At 37.9% G+C, this 22,382-nt stretch overlaps 1 protein-coding gene across 4 annotated transcripts in view; it reads right to left on the bottom strand.

Moving 5' to 3' along the window:
* Positions 1–22,382, bottom strand: part of CTNNA2 (catenin alpha 2) — a 1,229,110-nt gene that overhangs the window by 62,554 nt on the left and 1,144,174 nt on the right. For all 4 annotated transcript variants that reach the window (XM_029231357.1, XM_029231356.1, XM_029231354.1 and 1 more), the window contains 3 exons: positions 18,371–18,522; positions 9,716–9,829; positions 1,956–2,137 (listed from right to left, as the gene is read on the bottom strand). In XM_029231357.1, the coding sequence (XP_029087190.1) occupies positions 1,956–2,137; positions 9,716–9,829; positions 18,371–18,522 (448 nt within the window). The remainder of the gene's footprint in view (positions 1–1,955; positions 2,138–9,715; positions 9,830–18,370; positions 18,523–22,382) is intronic.

Here is a 22,382-nt window from a genome sequence, read left to right on the forward strand (position 1 = left end):
GCAGCAGCAAAACCTCAGCTTCCTGTGCTCCATTCCCAATTCACAGTCTCTCCTGTTTCTCTGGCTATTAACTGTATCCTCCCTTTGCCCTCACAAAGGGGCACAAAACTACTCATCAGGCAGTGGAAAAAAATTGTAACTAGTAGCACTCTAGACATTTCATTATTCAAATCAGCATAAAATGATTATACAAAATCCCTCAGGAGCTGAAGTGGCCCTCTTTTCACTTTTAAAACTATGCTTTGACTGATAGAAAGTCTGTCTTATTTAACATCATCTAACAAGACCCCCTCAAGTATATCTCTCTTCCTTGACACAGTTATATATAATCTAGAGCATTATAAAATGTCTCCCTGATCTAAACTAGCAACATGACTTGATTCATCATTCACTTTAAATTAATGAGATTATTTGTTCAAGTGATGTTATTAATGGATTGTATAATATCCATCAGATAAAGTACGAATAGTGTTGAAAGCAAGCAAATTAAGTCATCACAGGCCTTGAAAAGCAATGACTGTGGGCTGCCATGATAGTCTGATTTGTAGGAAATTTAGACTTAAATAGTGGCTCAGACTGAGTTATCCTACTATTATTTTTTGTGTGAAATAAATCTGTGAAACCGACAAAGACCAGCCAAATGTACAAATTTGAACTTCTAATGAATACAATGACATTTAAAATCTCGAAGGTCACCCTCATAACTTTAAAGTCATTCCACTAAAGTCAAAAACAATTTTTAAATATTTGGAGAAAGGACCAAGTGATGTCATTAGTACATATTGGCCAGAGGCAAAAGGTAAAGGGAAAAAGGCAGAGATGTGCCATATTTTATTATAACCTATAATTAATTGTAGGCTTTTCTTATTAAAAGCACTCAACAATCACTTAAAAAATTGTCACCCATAAGGTAGTGTCTTTACATTGCCACACATCTTATATAACTTTAATAACAAATACCGTGTTGAATCATTAAAACATCTTTTCTCATGTATCTGTGTGTGTCTGTGTTTCTCAGAAAAAAGAAATCTACAGAAAAATGATAGCTTTCATTCATATGGCAGCATAATTTGTAACTTCATTACCTCTTTGGATTTTAAAACTCTCCTGTGAAAGTTGATAAGAAGAGTATTATTTTCCCATTGTACAAATGAATAAAGACAGTACGAGACAGGTCCAAAATCACCTGGTATTTGGATTAAAAATCCAGGGCTCTTTCATTGAGCTTTGCTCTCCCTTTGTCTGCCCTTTGGGTGGTAGGAAGGGCAGAAATGTCATCTCCCTTTAAAGAGGAAACTAAAAATGCAATGGCAGAAACAGCAATGACCCCTGATGAGGAAAAGGCTCCTGACAAAATTCTGACTGGTATCTTGATTTAGTAAAAGCACTGCTCAGAGCAAAAGGATCTAAAACTTATACAATGTTTAATTTCCTTGTCAAAACTACAGAATCAGAGAGTTGAACCTGATTCTTTGTGTGTAAGCATAAAATATGAGCTGAGATTAATGCTAAATCATGAGCTGGCATTAAACCATATTACATGTCTACATGCACACACACACACACATATATATAGATAGATATTTTTTTCCAAAGGGGTATTAACAAATCATACACCTTATCTTCAGAATAATACTTAAACACACTGCAAAACAGCATAGACCAAAAATGAGTCACCCAAGCCCCAGGGGTTTGATTTTATGACTGACTTAGGATGGATAATTAAAACAATAATAATTACAGAAATGAATCTGTTCTTTTTGACCAAAAAGACCTATCTGCTAAGAACCAGGTCCAGATCACTTTGACTTACACATGTAAATTTTATAATACCACTACCTTGCTTTGATGTAGTCTTTTAATTTTTCAGCAGGCTTTTCACATGCTAATACACACTGTTATGCTTCTGTTATTTTTAATGAGAAAATCTTCCTCTTCCTGTCTCCAGGCCTCACCTGGTGAAGTCTGTCATTTCCATCATGATCATACACATCTGCTTGGCCAGCACAATGATATCATTGCCGCTGTCGTCCCATTTGGCCACTTCAGCATCCAGCTTGCTTTTCTCTTGGTGGAATATCTCCACCTGCTCAGCTATTTTTGCCTTCTCCTCTTGCGGTAGTTGTGCCATGATGGCCTGTGTGGGTTACAGAAAAAGTGTGACTAATGGTGACAAAGAAGTACAGACAGGAGGGTGACTCTGCCTCCAGTTAATGGCAAAGCCAGACCCTGACAAGGATGATAGGCTGCCCCACCATTCTGGAAAGTACTTTTTCTCCAGCCCCAAGAATGCAAACGCACAGACTGGTAAGGTCCCCACATTCCCTGTCCCTGTTCCAACATACAAAAAAATAAGAGATCCAAAGGTACGTGCACATTGACAGTAACAGAACTTCTTTGTCGCTGTGATGACATATGTTTGTTCAAAAGAATCTATTCCTGACGATTTTTATATTTGGTCTTGGGAAACTTTTACCAGATGAAAGAATGCACCTCTTTCAACACTGAAATCTGTTCAGAAAATAAGAAAACAGGCCTCTGTTGCTGGGAAGGAAAAGAATTTTAAAGAATATCTGAGCATCCCAAGTGGGGTGGGGAGATGTCCTGTGAGTGTTAATGAAGCCATTCATGGTTAGATGCCAAACAAAAATCCCTTATGCAGGGCACATCAGGGATGGCATACCTATTCCCAGTCCTCCTGTATGGAAATCCTGGGTCGAACGTGGCTCCCTGGAGAGCCTATGAGTATGTACAGGGAAGCTGTGATGGGATAAAATTTAGGATTAAGAAGCAAAGGTTGATTTTCAATAGTTGCTAGGTAAGGGAATGTAGAAAAGGAAAAACTACAGTTGATTCTCACTATTCACAGATTTTTTATTTGCAAATTTGTCTACTCTCTAAAATCTATTTGAAATCCCCAAATCAATATTTGTGGTGCTTTCAGACATTAACAGACATATGCAGAGATACCAAAGTTTTGAGTCATCGACAACCATGTTCCCAGATGAGGCCGAACAAGGGTTTCTCTGCTTTCTTGTTTCAGCGCTCATACCATAAAGAAGCGTCCTTTCTGCAATCTATTTAGTACCACATTTTCCACATATTTATTGGTGGTTTTTATTGGTGGCACTTTTTATTGGTGGTTTTGCTGTCTAACTTGGCCCCCAATCCTAGTGCTGAAATGCTGTCTTGTGTCTCTAAGCACAAAAAGGCTGCGATGCGCCTAATGGAGAAAATGCATGTATTAGATGAACTTCGTTCAGGCATGACTTTTAGTGCTCCCAGCTGTGAGCTCAATGTTCATGAACCAAAACTATCTAATAAGGTATCTAAACAGAAACACTCATTAAACAAGATTACATATTGTTGGGTTGAAGGAAATGTTAAGACTAGCAGCTCTCAGGAAGCTAACCCTGCATTTCCCCTAGGAGCAATGATTCCGTAGTTGCTAATTAAGTGTTCATGGTGACTTTACAGAACATAAGGGCCTTGAATAAAGAGAATCAACTGTATTTGTTAGACACTATTTATGTAGCAGGCACTGAATGAAATGTTTGACATCACCTCAATGCATCCTCAAAGGACCATTTACAACCTGCTTCACTGAAAGGACCACGTGGATCAGTGTGTCAGCACTGATATCCCTCTCATTCTGGGATGCACATATTCTCCAGAAGAGCATGATTTGGGGTACCAACAGCTGTTGCAAAGGACAAGTAAATAGCACAAAAAAACCTTCTTTCTATATTGTAAAGTTCCTCCCAATGTGAGTGAATTGTTCAAAGGAGAGGTAGGTAGCTGGTATATAATGGAAATATCAGTGGATATAAGCTCAGAAAAACTGGGCTCAACCTGGCTCTGTAACTGACTTGGGTTAAGGCCTCATTGCTACTGTATCACATCCTTAACGTTCTATAATATAAGAATAGTAAACAATTACCTCAAAATGTTATGGTGGACAGAAAATGAAATAATAAATGTAAAATGAAAGTAAGCATGTGTGAGATTATTGTTAACATTATATTATCGTTATTTCTGTATGAGTTTTCTTCTAGCTGCTTCTCTAGCTTATTACTTAGTTGCCATCAAAGAGAAGGGATGGGCTCAGATACTATGTGACTCTCTATAAATAGAAGATTGACATGATTCCTTGAACACAGGCATGTATACTGGGTACTGTACTAAAAGGCTTATGAATGTCAAAAATTTAATCTACTTAATTATTCTACAAGATTAATACTATTATTACCCTTATTTTATTAATGATGATACCAAGATCCAGGGAAGTTAATTAAATTCTGAATATTACACAACTAATGAGCTATAAGAATAGGATTCAAACCCAGGTCAGCTAACACCATACTTAACCATTATGCACAATGGGATCACCATGCAGGACCATGCGGGTTAGACACTGCCCAGTGGTCCCAGCCCAGTGGGGCAAAGATCACTAAAACTCTAGGCTCTGTCCACCAGGCTGAGCATCCTAGACAAGCCTTCATCTGCCCAGGGTAAAGGGGTGCCTTTGTCTGATTTGCATAAAGTGTCCTTGAACCAGCAGCTTCCCAGATGCTACATCTTACTAATAGACAGCCATGTCTATGAAATCCCATTCATGCATGTGTGTGACTTTATACAAATAGCATGTGAGTGTGTGTGTATGATGAATGTATATACTTATGTAGATCAATATGTGTGTGCGTGTGTATACAAAAACTACAATCCATATTTTAAAAGCCAGACTTGTGCAAATACAATAGTTAAAGTATTAAAATACTAATATTTGAAAAATATTTTACAGTACTTTTAAAGATAGCTAATATACAAAAGAGCTTGTTATAAACTCACATATGCAATATCATACTAACTGCAAGGCTGCTAGCTTTTCCAATACCTTTGAGATAGGTTTGGATTTGCAGAAGTTTCCTGAAGCATCCCTGTCTGATGTTCTAATGCTGTCTTAGATTCATCTGTCGTCCTCATACAAAATTGATAATCATGTTTTACTTAAACCTCACAAGTCCTAACTAGCATCATTTAAAGCATCCGTTAGGTGCTTCTCTGTAAAAGAATCTATAAAACTACCTGACAGACCTCCATACTCTACATTCAATCTCCAGATTCTAGCAATAAACCTGTCATTGTTCCAAAAGGGTTAATTTGTGCATTAAAGGGTGTACACGTGTCTGTCAACTGTATCACTTGAGTTTCACATTGTGCAGTTTAGCATTTGAATGTTAACTCCCTTGCTCTAACTCTCTAATTTCGAGTAATGCCCTACCTCCAACTTCTCTTTGAGCTTCCTGAGGGTAGAGTCCCCACATCCTGCACAGTGTAGAAGCTAAATACATATCTCTTGATTGACTGCTTACCCATTTTTCCACTCACTGCATCAACATAGTTTGAGAGAAGTTAACAGAACTGACATACGTTCCATAAGGGCACAATTCCAAAGAAAAACTGGCTCCTTAGAGCAGATTTGTATAAGAAGATGTTATTTTGACTCTAGGTGTGCTCCGCCCGCATAATGCACTTAATGGTGTGTGATTTGGGTGTAAGAGTCGTTATATTTGCTTCTGCTTATATAGCTATCGATGAAGTAAAGTTGTTTCCTAAATATTATTAAAATGCTCTTAGCTTTTAAAAATTCATAATTGACCTTTTCTGAAACTGAAATTTTAAAAAAGGTTATCTATAAACAGTAGATCACAAACTGTGAAATTTGCAAGTTAATCAAATTAAAATTCAACACATGAGTTTTAATTAGGTCTTATCAATGTAACTCAGCAGTTTGAAATGTTAACACATTAAAGCCGTTCTAGCTAGGAAAAAAAAAATTTAGAGGCTGGCTACATTCAAATCAAGTTGAATACAAAATATATGACATGCAATTGTTCATTCCCTCAAACTAAGGAAACATGAGAAAAATGATTTTCATGACCAAAGGGAAAGACAACAAATCAGCTTTTCTGTTTGTGTCATGTGATCACCTGGGGCGGTCTGAGATTTTTGGCTGCTTTCTGTGTAGCTAAGCACAGCTGTCCAGATTGTTGATCTGGGACCCCAAGTCAGTGGCATCAGAGACTTGAATTCACAAAGTTTTCTAACCACCCTGTTCCATGCTCCTAGCTTTTCCTTTGAATATCCAACCACTTTTTTGTGATTGTTTTAAACTTTATTTATTAAATGAAAGTGCAAATCACTGACACAAGCCAATGACCACTCAGCCCAGAATCTTTTTCTTCAATCTAAATCTCAAAGAGCTTTTTTCCAATCTCAAAAGGATTATTTTTCCAATCCCAAGATGAAAAATGACTTTTAAAGTCCATGGACCTCCAAACTGATATGTTAGTTTCTTAAACACAGAGCAAGAGTCTTACATTTTAAGGCTTTAAGTACATAAATGTTTATAAATAATGATTTAAAAGGTTAAAATTTAATGTGCCCATTTCTACTCACTTGGTTTTAAAGCAGGATAATAAGCATAAGAAATTAAGGAGTGGGTGACTTTTACCTGTCTCAGGCTGTGAAGTGAATTGGAAAATTGGAAAATTGAGGTCCTTGTCTCATTAATTCAAATTAAAACTTGCACGATGGTCTGAATTATCTAGCTCTTTCAGGTTAAATTATTGGTCAGCCTTCTAATGAATGACTACCTTGTGCTACAAGCATCATCATCATCTTCTTCATTAAACTTAACATTACGTAATAACTCGTGATATATTTCATCATGCATTTCTCCTAATGACATTATGAAGTAGGATGCTGTATATATATTTTATATATATATATATATATATATATATAATACACACACACACACACACACACACACACACACACACACACACGAGGAGACGAGGCAGGGACAGGTTAAGAAAATTACCCCAAAGCCGCACAGCTTGGCCAAGTTCATATTTCAAATCAGGTTTGTGTGACTCCAAACAATATATTTTATCATGAAGGTTAAATGCCCAAGAGTTGTTGCTGATCAATTTTAACTATGTCAGCTTGTGAGGAAAGAGTTTATAAGATGTCATGTTTAGGAACAAAGGGCCTGATCATTTCTATATTTCATCAGATCAGGGTATGATTGTTCTCATTCATTCTCTCTCTCTCTCTCTCTCTCTCTCTCTCTCTTTCTCATAAAGTATTGTAGACAAGCAGCAGACAGGAACACATAAAGGAAACAAACAGTCACTCTAATTTCAGAATTTGAGAGCAATGTTGGAGTGGGTACTAAATTCTTTTCTCCCACCATAACCTCCTCTTAGATGAATTTACCATTTTCAGAGAAGAATTTCTCTGAATGAGAACACAAAGTAACAGGAGAGAACAGGCTGCTGGAAAGAGCAACTGCCTCTGTCAGAGACAACTTTTGCCTCCTTCACAATTTCGACCAAGTTAACACACTTCTCTGGTCAAAAGTTCGACCATCTGTCATCTCATCAATTCAGTGCACCCTCTTATTTTCAATTTGCAGCCATAATTCTATGTCTCTGATTTGTCATCATATAATTATAGGCTTAAATAGGCTGACTCAATAACTAATGCTGCCTGCTGCAAGTTACTCACACAGACATCATGATAGATCGCAAAGACAAATCAGCAAGTGCTGGATTACAGGGGTACTTTGTTCTTATTATCCTGGCCCATGTTCATTACTCATGCTGAAAAATCTTTTGAAAAAGACTATTATTGTCTTTTCACCCACTGGGTGAAGAAATAATAAATGATGTAGAGAGGTGCCATCTGACTTTCGTTTCCAGCCATCATAACAGACTTGATGTCTAATGTAATGGAAGTATAATGGGGCTGTATTCTTCCTTGTAAAAAATGAGGCTAATCATGCCATTTTGACAAGATGGTAATTAAAAGATTATAAGATAAAGGTTTTACAATATGCCTTAGTCTTTGAGAAAACAAGTCAATGGATACTTGGGCTGTATCAATACTAAGTTGCAGTCAGTCAATTAAATTGACTTTGAATTGATTAATGTTTGGGTGAATTACTCAAACTTGCCCTTTGTCATTGACATAAAAATGCTGGTTTTAGTTAATTTTGAAGATGAATTGACTTGACTGATGCATTAGTTTAGCGTTATGCCAGCATAAGCTCAGAGGACTCTCAGCTTAACTTCCCTGTTTTCAACATTTTAGGGGGAGTAAATAGAGTCTACAAGGTATTTTGTAAAGTAGGGAGCTTCATACTCTTTTGTGCACTTTTCTACTGTCACCAGCCTGTGATTAGAAGAGATTTCTCTGCCAAAGGATGACAAGTCATCCCTTATTGAGCACTTAATATATGTCAAGTATTTTGCTCATTATTTTAATATATTAAGTAATTAGAACCTCAGAAGAATCTTATCAAACAAGTCTATTATTTACATTTTACAGATGATAGGACTGAAGCTCTGAGAAATTAAGCAGCATGTAACAGCATAGTCCCCACTCTGCTCTTCACAATTCAAAACCAAGTCTGTCTGAAATCAAAGCCAATGCATCTTCAATGCCCTGGCTTTTACTCTCACATTACCCCTATCAATGTCCATATACATCTTCTGTATCATTTAGTCGTTGGATGAGAGTATCAGGAGAAATAAGATTTTAAGTACAAAGACTTTCTTGACTCAACATAAAGCTTAGTCTTTGATTGGCTATTTCCTACTCTTCTTTCACAATTCCTAAGCCAGTGTGAACTTCCTAGGGTTTCTTAACCCTATGCTAAATTACCATCTCTTTCTCATACTTCCTTTCATTTTCTTTTAAGTGAAACTTAACAAAGAAAATCAGAATATCTAATTCTCAGCTATACTATACTTTGATTATTTTTGCCCTATGGAAACTGAGCCTTTAAAGGGAGGAGAATCTCGCCCTCTTGCAATGCCTAGGAATTTTATCTCCTTCCACCTGCCTTGATTACCAACATCTTACCCTCAAGGAGCTCCAGCTAATAAGATTGGTCAGATTCCAGAATCTTCTGTGGAAGACTTGTGTTGGTGGACAATGTCACAGAGTGTTCGAGGGTATTCAAATGTCAGCCAGAGTGGTGATCTTTCTGTTGCTTCTTGCTCCACACCTTAAGCTGGTATGTTTCTCGTATGTCTCTGTAATTTCTTTTTCAATCACATGGTAGACAGATCTGGGGCTACTGCCCTGGCCATAGATAGGTATTGGGGGAAGAAACGTTCTCTCTCTACTCTGATGGCCTTGAATGAATTTCAAAATATGTGGTATTGTTTATCAGAGACCCTAAGCCAGAGTATGGAGCAACAATAGGCCCACAAATAACAAAGAAGTACTCTAATTTTCCATTTGTGGTTTCTTTTGTGTGGTTAAGAAGGTTGGAGACTTCAAGCAGAACCATGGTGTCTGTGCCAAAGTAAGATCTGAGCATTCCTGTATCCCCTGGTCACTGAATCATCTAATCATGATCCCCAACCCCCAACAAATCCACCATACACATAAGTTTTGCTGTAATGTGGCTGCTATGTTTTGAGTTATGGAGAAAGAATGGAGTTAGAAGGAATCAGAATCAGTGGTGGTCATTCCAATGTGTAAAATGTGAATTGCTAGAAACAACCCCAGATGAGGCATAGATTTCTGAGCCATGAATCTCTGGGATTCCAGGTCCCTGGAAATCAGAAATTCCCTCAAACCAATTTGGTGAACACAGCCCCTGTGCACCAAACCAAAGTCCTGGATGCCCACTCACCCGTGCACTCTGCCCTGCAATGAGCTGGTCATCCTCTGTCTGAACACTTGTCCGGCTACGTACATCATAATCTTCTTGCTCAAAGTCTGAATCGTCCTCTAGTTCTTCTGGGGTCTAAAAATACAGAGGAAAAGAGAAAAATCAGCATACAGATCTCCCTCGACTTACAATGGGGTTAAGTCCCACTGTAAGTTGAAAATATCATGTCAAAAATGCATTCAATACATTAACCTACAGAACATCATAGCTTAGCCTAACTTACATTAAACGTGCTCAGAACACTTACATTAGCCTACAGTTGTGCAAAATCACCTAACACAAAGCCTCTTTTATAATAAAGTGTGGGCTACCTCATGTCATTTATTGAATATTGAAAGTGAAAAACAGAATGGTTGTCTGGGTACAGAATGATTGTAAATGGATTGGTTGTGGCTTGGCTAACTGGGAGCTGTGGCCTCTGTGCCTATACAGTAGTAATGGATAACATGATTTAAGTGCCTTCCATATGCCTATCACTTTTCTAAGTGCTTTACATACACTAACTGACACAGCTTTCTTGACAGTCCTATGATGTAGACACGATCTTCTCCATTTCACACATAAGGAAACTGAGATGTGAGAGGATATACCTTGTTCAGAGTCTTCTAGGGCAGGCAGTTTGACTCATGTACTCGAAACTACCATGCCGTGTTAATTCTAAGAGGATAAACACAGGAGGTGGCAAGGACGGTGCAGGAAGGGAAAACAGTGCATTAGTGTGACATTCTGTGCTCTACTGTCTTTAGCCAGAAAGCTGATGGTCACCCACAACCTGCCTCCTGGCACATAGGAGCACCACCTCCCAGGGCTCTGTCTTTCAAAAGGAAGGAACAGATCACAGGCAGCACTGATGATGCAGTTGCCCATTCCCCATCTAAAAGGGCATATTTTAATTAATTTTGCTGGTTTCTTTGGCTACCTCAGTGTAATTAACCAGGTGTGGTTATTGATGAAGTCTTGAGATTGGTCAGACAGGCATAAAATGGGGTCCTTGGTGCCAATATCACATTATGTTTAGTAATTTTCCGAGCTTTAGCATATCCCTCTTGTTTTCCTTCTCTCTCACATCAACCTTATTAATATTTACTCAGTCATCTACAGATGTTCAATATTCTTTCACAGGAATATTAAAAGAAAGAGGTTTTGTTCCCATGTTTTATTAACTCAGGCATGGGTGGGGTGGGCAAACCCTGGTTCACATAACTGGTGGTGTTTTCATTGTGGACAGAGACAAGAATCTCTGTTCATTTCTCACTCTTCTGGAGTGTGTCGAGGAACAGTTACAGCAAGTTGGTAAATTCTGCTGACAGATGAGATGACAAGATTGTAGGCACTTTTCATCATTAGTTTTTGAAAAGGACAGAGAAAAATAAAATGGAAAACCTGACTCAACAGAAAAAAGGAGAATATGACAGTACCTATAGTACTGTGTCCAAACATTGCAGTGATTTGCACATTCAGTAGATGAGTCAATGGCAAATGCAACCTGGCAGCATAAGGCTCATAATGATGAGCTTGTATTCAAGCGGCTACAGCTCAGGAGCCAAAATACAATTTAAAAATGAAAAAATGGCATTATTTCATTTTTTTAAAATGTATAACTGATTCACTTTGCTGTATACCTGAAACTAACACAACATTGTAAATCAACTATACTCCCATAAAAATTTTAAAAACAATAAAATAAAAATGAAAAAAAAAATAACCTGGATACGGACCCAGGGGACCTGAACACTTGGGGCCTAACTCTGCCGCTGATAGGCTGTGTGTCTTTCACAAGCTACTTAGAGCTTTTCTACCTCCTCACTCATAAAATAGAGATAATAACTGCTACTTGCCCTGCCTGCCTCACAGGATTCTAGGATCAAATATATATGAAAATGCCTGGTAAACAATAAAAGTAAACTAAAATAATAAGTGATAGTGATCATTATTATGCTTAATAATAAAATATACATCTAGTAACAATAGCTACAATCACCATCACCATCATAGCAATCATTTTTTACTAACCATTATGGGTCAGGCATTCAGCTAAACGATTTAATACTTACAATGACCTAATGAAATAAATTTAATCCCCATTTTATAGATGTACAAACAGGTTCAGAGTTGTTAGGTAAATTTTCCAAGGCACCACACCTAGCAAGTCGAGGGTTCCAGTGCTTTTAACCATCACAAATACCACCAGACAAATGGATGAGATTAAAATATTTTCTTGTGCCTAAACCGTGCAGCAAACGCATCCAAGCCACCCATATACATAGTTCTGTGCATGTGAAGTTTCCTAATTTCATGTAATTGTGTCTCCTATCCATGCTGTTATTTTTTTTTTTAACTTATTCATTTTGAGTGTTAATTTCTGACTGGTCAAGGACCTCCACAAATTAAAGGAGACATGGAAAAATATTGATGGCCTGCAAATGGGCCAGAGATAATTAGGCTTGTATCATTAGATAGTGTCATAGGGTAAAAGGAATAGAAAAAATATGCAATTCACTGGACTGGAGGCTGGAGAGTGAAGGTCAGACCTCTCAATTCTGTCCTTATGTGCTCTCAGGGAAGGCCTTTTTATAAAAATAAAGAACCACTTTGACCTACCCTTGGTTCCATGGTTCTACTAATAAAGTATTTGGCCTGTAAAATATCTCCCTTTTAAGAGTCTATCCGATTAATGTGTGCATATTACAGAAGCCCAAGTATATCATGTGACTTTTCCAGGGTCACACCACATGTCAGCTGCAATACAAGATCAATCTACCTGCCTCAGTTTCCCAATCAAATGCTCAGTCTTCTCTACAACAGCTTCTGTAAAGAAGCAAAATGAGAAAAAGCTGAATAATTTACAGTCATTTCACCAGGACATGTGAAAAATGTAGTAAGGACAATTTAAATGAACAGCTCAAATGTAAATGTGTTTCATTGGGAGCAGAAAGATGACACAATTTGGCAACTGCAACAGGAGAGTTTGGGGGATGCATGAAGAAGGATTTCCCAACAGATCTCCAATCACTGGAATGGATTGGGAGTTAGAAAGCAGAATTAAAGATTTCCTAAAGCCAGTATAGAACAAAATCTCCCTCATCAGGACTGATTGCCCACTGGCATCTCTATTCTGTATTACTCAGGAGGCTTCCTAACTTAGCTCCTTTTTTCTGCCCTTACACCACACTTCCTATTCTCACCAGTATAGCCAGGATGTTCCACTTAAGCTCTAACTCAGATCATGTTTTTGTCCTGCTCAGAAAACTTCAATGGCTCCCATCTCTCATTCAATGGGGTTCTTAGGCCACATATGCCGTTCTGTCTGCCTGGAACACACTTCCCCTAATACTCTTTTTTTTTTTTTTTTTTTTTTGCGGTACGAGGGCCTCTCACTGTTGTGGCCTCTCCCGTTGCGGAGCACAGGCTCCGGACGCGCAGGCTCAGCGGCCATGGCTCACGGGCCCAGCCGCTCTGCGGCATGTGGGATCTTCCCGGACCGGGGCACGAACCCGTGTTCCCTGCATCGGCAGGCGGACTGTCAACCACTGCGCCACCAGGGAAGCCTCCTAATACTCTTATGGCTTGTTTCCTCCTCCTTCTCCAAGTATCTTTCCAAATGTCACCCAGTGGCTACCCTTCATAAAACCCACACCCATCCTGTGCTCTATCTCCTTTATACTGCCTTGGTTTTCACATTAACTAGTATGTTATATCTACTTGTTTGTTCTCTGTCTCCCACCAAAGGGATATAAATTCTCTGAGGATTGGAACCTTTGTTATTTTGTTCATCTCTGTATTCAGGGCACTTCCAACAATAGGACATCTAGTAAGAATTCAACAAATGAATTAAGTCATTAAATGAATGAATGACTAAGAGCCAATTACCAAAAATTTAAAAAAAATCATACTAAATTATTTTTAACTGAGTTAAGAAAACAAAACTAGGAATGTTATGGGACCATGTTGATAACAGCAATCTATCATAGGTAAATCAGTTTTGTCACATAAGTTGTTTCTAAAGTCTCTTCAATGCTTTATTTTCTAGCTATGACAAATATTCTGACTCCAATCTTTGCAATTTTGATAATATTGCTGACTAATTTAACAAATTCTATCTCATTGATTGTATGAAGATAAATTTCATCCAGAAGTTTGAGGAAGGGAAATATTTCTTGGGAACATACTAAGGCCAGGTCTATACTAGTACTTTATAGCTGCAGTAATATTTGTCCCCATTTACAGATAAGGAAACTGAGGCGTAGAGAAGGAAATTAGCATGCCAACCACCCCAAAATAGTTAAGCCATAGGTTCCCAAACTTTATGGCTTCAAACATTGTCTCAGGGGCTTCCCTGGTGGCGCAGTGGTTGAGAGTCCGCCTGCCGATGCAGGGGACACGGGTTCGTGCCCCGGTTCGGGAAGACCCCACATGCCGTGGAGCGGCTGGGCCCGTGAGCCATGGCCGCTGAGCCTGCGCGTCCGGAGCCTGTGCTCCGCAACGGGAGAGGCCACAACGGTGAGAGGCCAGCGTACCGCAAAAAAAAAAAAAAAAAAACCAAAAAACATTGTCTCAGTAATATTTTTTCATGGTGTCTCTAGGCTAAGAAACAAAAGAAAACTAATGGTTCTGCTTCTTAAGCAGTTAGATCATAAAAATGGATTAAGTTGATTGGCCCTAACAATTTAGTGCCTGTTGCACACTGCATTACTTCTCAAACCTTGGAATACAGTTGAACGTCCATTGAGCTTGTTTTTTATCACAGCAACCACCAGAAACCCTGCATCACAAATACATGATAGGATCAATATATGATCAAAAGGAATGTACCAAACTAATGTTTAAACTGTGAGCCACCTTCAGCTACTATGTCACACAGTATCTGAGAGATGTTTATGTGTTTCCCTTGACATTTTAAAATATCTTGCAATGCTCCAGGGCATCTTCATGGCCATTTTGGGAGGTGTGAAGTTAAGCTATAGAATCTTATCTGAACCCTGTCCTAAGCCCTATTGTTTCTCTTCCCTGCTTTCAAAAGTTTCATATGCAACCAAATTAATGGGTTCCAATTACAAAAGTTCAATGTACAGATATCATTTTTTGTCGTGGTCATTCTATGAGAAGCAACTACTGTTTTGTTGAATACAGATATTCTGACACCAAGATATTACCACCTTCTATGCTACTTTAATTTCCAATATTAAATGTTTAACTCCTTGTGTCTTAAATATACACTTGTTCCTCCTTATTTGCAGATTCTTTATTTGTGAATTTGCCTGCTCACCAAAGTTTCTCATAATCCCTAAATTAATACTTTTATAGTTATTCACAAGCGTGTGTGTGCAATGTGGCAAAAACTTTGAGTCACCCAACGTGCAAATTTCCAGCTGAGGTCATACAGCACAATGTTCTGCTTTCTTATTTCAGCTCTTGTACTGTAAACAAGTATCCTTTTTGCAGTCTATTTAGTGCCACATTTTTGCATTTTTGTGCTTTTTGTTATTTCCCTGCTTAAAATGGCTTTCAAGTGTATGTGCTGAGGTGCTGTTTAGCATTCCTAAGTGCAAGCAGGTTGTGATGCACCTTCCAGAGAAAATGCACTGGTTAGATAAGCTTCCTTCAGGTGTGAGTTATAGTGTGGTTGGCCATGAGTTCAACGTTCATGTATCAACAATATATATTAAATAAAGTGTCTTTAAACAAAAACATAAAACAATCTAATATATTGAGCAGTTGATGAAATTGTGACCAGAGACTCACAGGAACCTAACCCTGAATTCCCCCTAGAAGCAGTGTTTCAGTATTCTTTAATTCAGGGTTCACTGAATGTAACTACTGCAAATAATGAGAATCAAATATATGGTGGTGTGCCAGATTTGTCTATCCATTTTTTAAACTACCATATTAGGGTAATCAGAAAACTCCTATGTAGCTGATAGATCGCCAAAGACAAGCCTTGGCAAGAAGCAAACAAAAAACTGTTTTATGGAACAGAGGGAGAGTTGACCTGCTCCCAAAGAGAAGTAGGAACCTGAAAGGTGAGGTTGGAATACAGGAAGGACAAGCTTTGTATGCTTCAGAGGGCTGCCTGGAGCTGGCCTGGAGTGCCTACATACTAACGTCACCATTAAATATGTATTGATTGCTGAGAGGCAAGGTGATGGAGAATTTGACCTTTCAAGGTCCTTTCTGCATTTATTTTTGGGAAAAAATTCTTATTTTTCCAAAGCATAATCAATACTTTGAGAGGAAGGAGGCATGGCCAGGTTTGCTGAGAAAGAGCTCTACTTGTCTTACTGTCTTTCTGCCTGACTTAGTGTCATGATTTTCTTTTTAAGCAGACCTAACCATCATACACAGAAAGCAAACCAAGAATTTAAGTACAAAATGAAGCCATTCCGGTGCTGAAAGGAGAATGATTTTTAAAATGACAATTTGTACATACCGTACATTTCTCCCTTCCTAAGTTTTAAGTGGTGTTAAATCCATCTGATCAAATCGCTTAAAATGTCAAGATGGAGGAATGACACTTCATGTAACAAAGATATGGCATTTTTATCAAAAATTATGGTTTATTACAGCTCATGAATGAATAAATGAATGATGGCTATAAACTTCCTCAGCCTCCCAGATGAATGTTTGTCACAAAAATGTGACGGCTAACAAAGCAGAAAAATGGCAAAAGAGGGAATATGTCTTGAGAATTATAGTGGAATTTAGTGCCAAATGCTTTGAAAACATAACTCTCATAGTCTATTACTTTATTTCACAAGTTAGTATATAACGGGAAAAATGATATAATTTGTTACAGGCTTAAAATGCTGACTATCCTTCCTTTACTTCTCCTCCAGCTCTCATACCTTTTCTCTCTGTCAGTTTCCCATCTGCATAGTTATCTCTTTTTCTTTCCCCCAACACACACAGTATTAAGCACTGTGCCAGACAATGCAACACAGTGATGGGAAAATAAAAAATACAGTCTTTGCTCTCAAAACTTTCAGTCTAAAGAAGGTAATAGACATTAAAAGAAATAGTGTAACGATTATGATCACAAGCAGAAAGAGTTATAGGTAGCTAAAGAATAGGGTCAGTATTTTTGAGGGAGAAAATTTAGGGAAAGAAGATTTGAGCCAGGTCTTGAAAGATGGTAAGAGTTTGACAGATCTAAAATGCGGGAAGTTAGAAGAACAGGAAATATATTTGACAGTCTCCAAAGTCCAAAGTTGAACTCCACATTGTTATGTATAACTAGTATTGTCTGGTACAACTTATGCAATGTGTAGGTGTGTATTATAGAGAGAGAACAATAAATCACAGATACTTCTTCAAGTATTGAGGAACCACACACAGAAAATAAATTGATTGTTACTGTGTTTAAGGGGATGTCGGTTTAGATGCTCAGTGATCACCCTGAGAGAAAGTGTTTCAAGATGCACTCAGCAGTTAACTCATGGTTTCACTGAGCAGCCTCAGAAACAGCTATGGAGGCTGAAGATGGAGATACAGTGTAGGGCTGCCTCATCCAAAATGATGGCCACAATCTACATGGAGCTATCAAACACTTAAAATGTGGCCAGTGCCACATGTTGAAAAGCTAGTTTTGGATACCTTTGAGTAAATAAAATATGTTATTAAAATTAGTTCATCTGTTTCTTTTTGCTTTATTGACACACCTACTAAGAAATGAAAAATTACAAATGTGCCTCACATTATATTTCCATTGGACAGCTGGCTTTTAAGACTAGCACCACAGGTTCATCTTCTCTGCCTCAATCTTAATACCCACAAATATATCTGTGTCATCAATTATGCTTTTGAACATGTATTTAAGTTTACTAAGAAAGAGTTCTGTGGCTGAGAAAAGTGTTTGAAACCTACTGTGCCAAATCGTTGATAAGGCAAGGAGAAAAAATAGTCTCAACTCATGATGAAATATTGTGCAGCGGTTAAATGGGATGAGGTAAGCTATGTGTCTTCATAGAGATAGAATTGGGTGAACAAAGCAAGTTGCAAATAACACTTATATGAGTTTTAAAATCTGCTGTATTATGTTTTCTAGTGTGTGTCTATATATAATTACTTAGACAATGGTTTGGAAGGCTCACACCTACCTGACATCAAAAGACTGAGGATGGGAAGATAGTAGGGTAGGTGATAGGGGAGGTTTGCTGAAAGATTATTTAACCTTATTTATAATGTCTTAATTATTTGTTACAAGAAGAAGGTAGCTCTGTATCGCTTTATTGTCATTATCAATATCATTATTATTATCATTATCACTAATACTACTAAGCTGGGTGATCTTCATTTCTTTCCATTGCATGGCTTTCTGATTCTAATGGGAAATAGTGTTAGCAATAGGGAATGGAAGGGGCACCCCTAAGTTGGTATCAAATTTAGGCAACAATGTGTGTAAGAAGTAGGCAGGACATCACCCTTCAGGATATTCAGTGCTGATCTAGGCTTGTTGGGATCACTCATCCCTTTATAAGTAAAAAGTCCCCATTGTCTGACTAGATGAGGAGCTAAACAGCTTACCAAGTTAAACTAAATAATTAAAAAAACAAAGAGTAAATTATTTGGGGCCCCTACTAGAAGTTCCATTCAGCTCCGAGCTACAGAGACCTCACATACCCTGATCATCAGCACAGCCTTTCTGATGTCCCGAACGCCGTCGTATACCAGGCGAGAAGCATCGATGAACTCATTCTCTTCAAATGGTTGAGGGACGTTGGCACTCAGGGCTTCAATGGCAACCTCCACTTGTTCAGCAAAGCGTGGCATCACTGTGTTAAACAAAGTGAAAAGCAGTGGATTAGACAATCTTTCTTTCATGCTCCCTTGTTTCAGCCCTTAGGGAAGATGGCAGGCTCTGGGTATCCCAACATTTCAATGAAGCTGGGTGCCTGCCTGTCCATTTTGGAGTGGATCCAATTTAGTGATCTTTGTGCCACTTACCTTCAGCAAGGAAAGCAAACCGTTACTCCTTGAATGGCGATGGTATGCAACAGAGCAAGTTTTTGAAACCTGCCTAAGGTAGTGTGGAATAGTGTATGTGAGTCCAGGTTTCATGTTATCCTGAGTTGAGTTCCAATTCTGCTAGTTCCTAGCTGTGAAACCTTGGCCACATTTTCTTAACTCTTCTAAATCTGTTCCTTTGTATATAAAATATGATAGTAAGCTCTTACCTTGGGGTTCAATGCGATAACGCATACAAATGCACTGGGTGACATCTGGCCTTTAGAAAGCCTCAATAAATATGGACCTAACATTAAATGCTAAAGTCATAACTGGTTGAATAGCAGACTTTAATCTATGTTGTTGCATAGTAAAATGTAAATGAAATGATCCAATCCATTCCACTTCTGTCTGGAATGCAGGTCTTGAGACACTGGAGGTGGGGAGATGGCTGTGGAGGGAGGCTTGTGAAAAGACTGTGTAAGAGGGGAGATGGAACACCCAGAATATTCCATCAGAAAGGCTATGAAAAGAGACCAGTGGACTCAAAGATAATTTGATTTTGTTCCATTTTCCCAGAACTTTGTTGATGTGCAAGAGGATACATATGAACATTTTAAAATGTGGGCACCTCTTTCCTTAAATAAGGACAACTACATACACACTGGAAGTTTGTGGAAAGTAAACTTAGTGGCTACTTAAAAAATGCTGCTGATTCACTGATTCTCGAAAATTATAATTCAATTTTTTTCAGCTGTTATCTTGTAACAATCAATTCATATGGCAAAGGAAAGCCAAAAGCACAATTCTTTTTATTTACAAGGACAATAAAATAGAAACGTCATTCATCTATTTCCATTTCTGAATTTTCAGGCCTGATTCATCGTTATACTCATTTTCAAAGTCTGTGGATACTTTAACATCCATTCTAATCCCTAGTGGGAGAAACTCTGCTAAATTACTTTACTCTCCAGGGTCAGAGTATTCAAGATAAAACATTCCTTAAAAAATGTATTTCTACTAGGAAAAGTCAAATGTTATTTTTAAAAAAAAGGAGGGTAAGAGAAAAACAGAGTAACCACTCTTTCAACAGAAATTATCAAAACCAAAGCATGGCAAGGGGTGAATTTCCTTCTGTGAGTAAATTGCTATGAATGGTTCTCTATACTACTTGAATTTTTCAATTGGGCCTTTAAACTGCTTTTATATGAAAGGAATTTGGAAGACGTCGAGAATATTGCTGCAAATATGAATCAAATGAAAATATATTTCTAAAACCCACCACAGTAAACTAAGACCATTTCAGCTATACACTTGTGGTGGGAATCAACTGTTTTACATTTCTAAATAATCTAGATAATTGAAACTGATCTCCTTAAGCTTGAAAACATTTTTGTATGTGTCATTTTCACATGAGTATCTTTTTAAGCGAAATTACAAATTCCTTTCCTTTCCTAAACTCAAAATTCTAAATAATATTCATTCCATTTGATATCTAAGCCGCCATAATGACCATCAACAATTTTACAGATGCATATGATAGTATCTGTAGCACTTAGCTGCACAAATTTCTGTCCCTTTTTTATAACTGATAAATGACTGGTACTCCTCCATGTATGTAAGATAAATACTTTTACAAATCAATAAGGAAAAAATAGAAAAATAGACAAAAGTTTAGAAAAGGCAATTCACGAAAAGGAAGTCCCATATTATTGATAAATACATAAGATGCTTGACTTCACTAATGAGTGGAAAAATTACAATGTAAATAATGAGATAGCTCATACCTGTTGGAGGATGAGCAAACAAATTAAAACTTAAAATATCCATCTTATTGAGCATGTGGAAAAAAAGGGAAACCTTCTACTATAGATGGAATGAAAAATGGGAACATACCATTTTGGCAAATGCAATCTAGTAAAATGATGCTTTCCAGAGCCAGTCAGTGAGTTGCGAAATTAGCTAGGGCATAGCCAAATGCTGACTTCTGAGGAGACACTGATTAGGAGGCTGAGTACACTGGGGGCACAGGAATGTCTTTGTGTCTCTAGAGTTACAGTTGTTTATTGTTACGTTGAATATTCCAAGGGTTAATAATAACAAGAGTTACGTTAAACCTGAGGATAATAACTGCTTGAAGGGAGCTCTTTCAACTGACTCTAACCCAGACCTATTCTGAGTCTTCTAACTCAGGCGGGAACCACTGTGATCTGTGCACCCCAGGTTCACAGACTATATATATGGATGGGACAAAATGAACTTAAGGGTGTAAATCAGGAAATAGCCAGTATATTAAATCGAGTAAGTCCTGAGGTCTAAGTGTTTACTGGAAACAGAAAGCTAAAAAGATATGTCATTTGTGAGAAATTTTTAAATGCACAAGAATACTGTGCATAATTTAAACATATACTCATTTTTATTACACATGTTCTGAAAAGATGTATGTAACCTTAAGTTATAGTGGTTACCTTTGAGAGCAGAAGGAGAGGCATAGAATTAGGTAGAGGTCTTAAGGAGGCCTCAGGTGTATCTTATTTTTGAAATAAATAATAATGTGAATCAGATATTGCCAAATAATATTTGTTATACCTTGGGGTACAAGCTGAGTGTCATTTACATGAGTCTCTGTTCCTTTTGTATTTTTGGATCTTTTCAAAATTCAAATTTAAAAAGAGATCAACATAATACCCTGAAGGCTTTATTTCTCCTTATAGGATAAGGCTCTGAAAAAATAAAGTTCTAGCTCATGGCCCAAACATAATAGAATCCAATTTGATCCATAGTATTAAGTGAGGAAGACCCTCAGAAATGTTGACTGTGATCAAATGCTTAATATTCCACTAAGACCCACCAGCTGGAAAACTGAGTCGAGTAGTCCCTATCCACTAGACCCTCCCAGTGCAAACCGTTGATGAAGTCCAAAAGGGAAAGTGGGGTTGTGTTGCTTTGTTTTATTTGTTCAAGGTCACCCCGAGGAAGAGCTGGGGAAGAGGAAAATGCAGGAATTGACATGCTCTCTTTCTCCACTCTGCACTGATTCTCTCAAGGAAGAGAGAAGAAAGCTAAACTCTAAAGGGACCATTCTCATAAGGGATGCTCTGGGGCCCAAAACATACCCAGTACTACTCTGAAACACCAAGTTTGGCAGAGGGCATTCTGTTTGCTCCAGCATGGAATACAGGATCTCTCTTGGGAGATTTAGGAGGTACAGTTTTTGAAGGAACAACAGTGTTGTGGATGTGGCATTGTCGGAAGAGGCAGAAAGAAGAGATTGGAAGAGAAAATACCATCAGTTTTCCAAGGAGGAAAAATGGTAGAGGAAGTGGTGTGGAATCCTTACTTTTCAAATAGGGGCTCAAAGGGCAGTTTAGCATTAATATTCCAATGACCTTATTTTACTCCTCAAGCTGATAAAACCTAGAACTTGAACACATTCCATTTGATATTTATTTATTGTAACTGACAAGGCATCCATTTCTCTTACCACAAGTCAGTGTTTTTCTGGGTCTGACCCTTAAGGAAATTTTCTTCCATGCTCTGTTCCTAAGTGCATTCAATACTTATTTATTTAGTGCTTGGTCAACTGCTAAAACTCTTTAACCAACATACCTTTGCTCTCCACATTGGTGCTCTCTTTCCTGTTTTAGTTGTATCCTCTTTGGTTTTTAAAGTGATAAGACAGAAAAAC

Source organism: Monodon monoceros, unplaced genomic scaffold (assembly GCF_005190385.1).
Source record: "Monodon monoceros isolate NGI ecotype Baffin Bay Population unplaced genomic scaffold, NGI_Narwhal_1 Super_Scaffold_19, whole genome shotgun sequence".
Classification (NCBI taxonomy): domain Eukaryota; kingdom Metazoa; phylum Chordata; class Mammalia; order Artiodactyla; family Monodontidae; genus Monodon; species Monodon monoceros.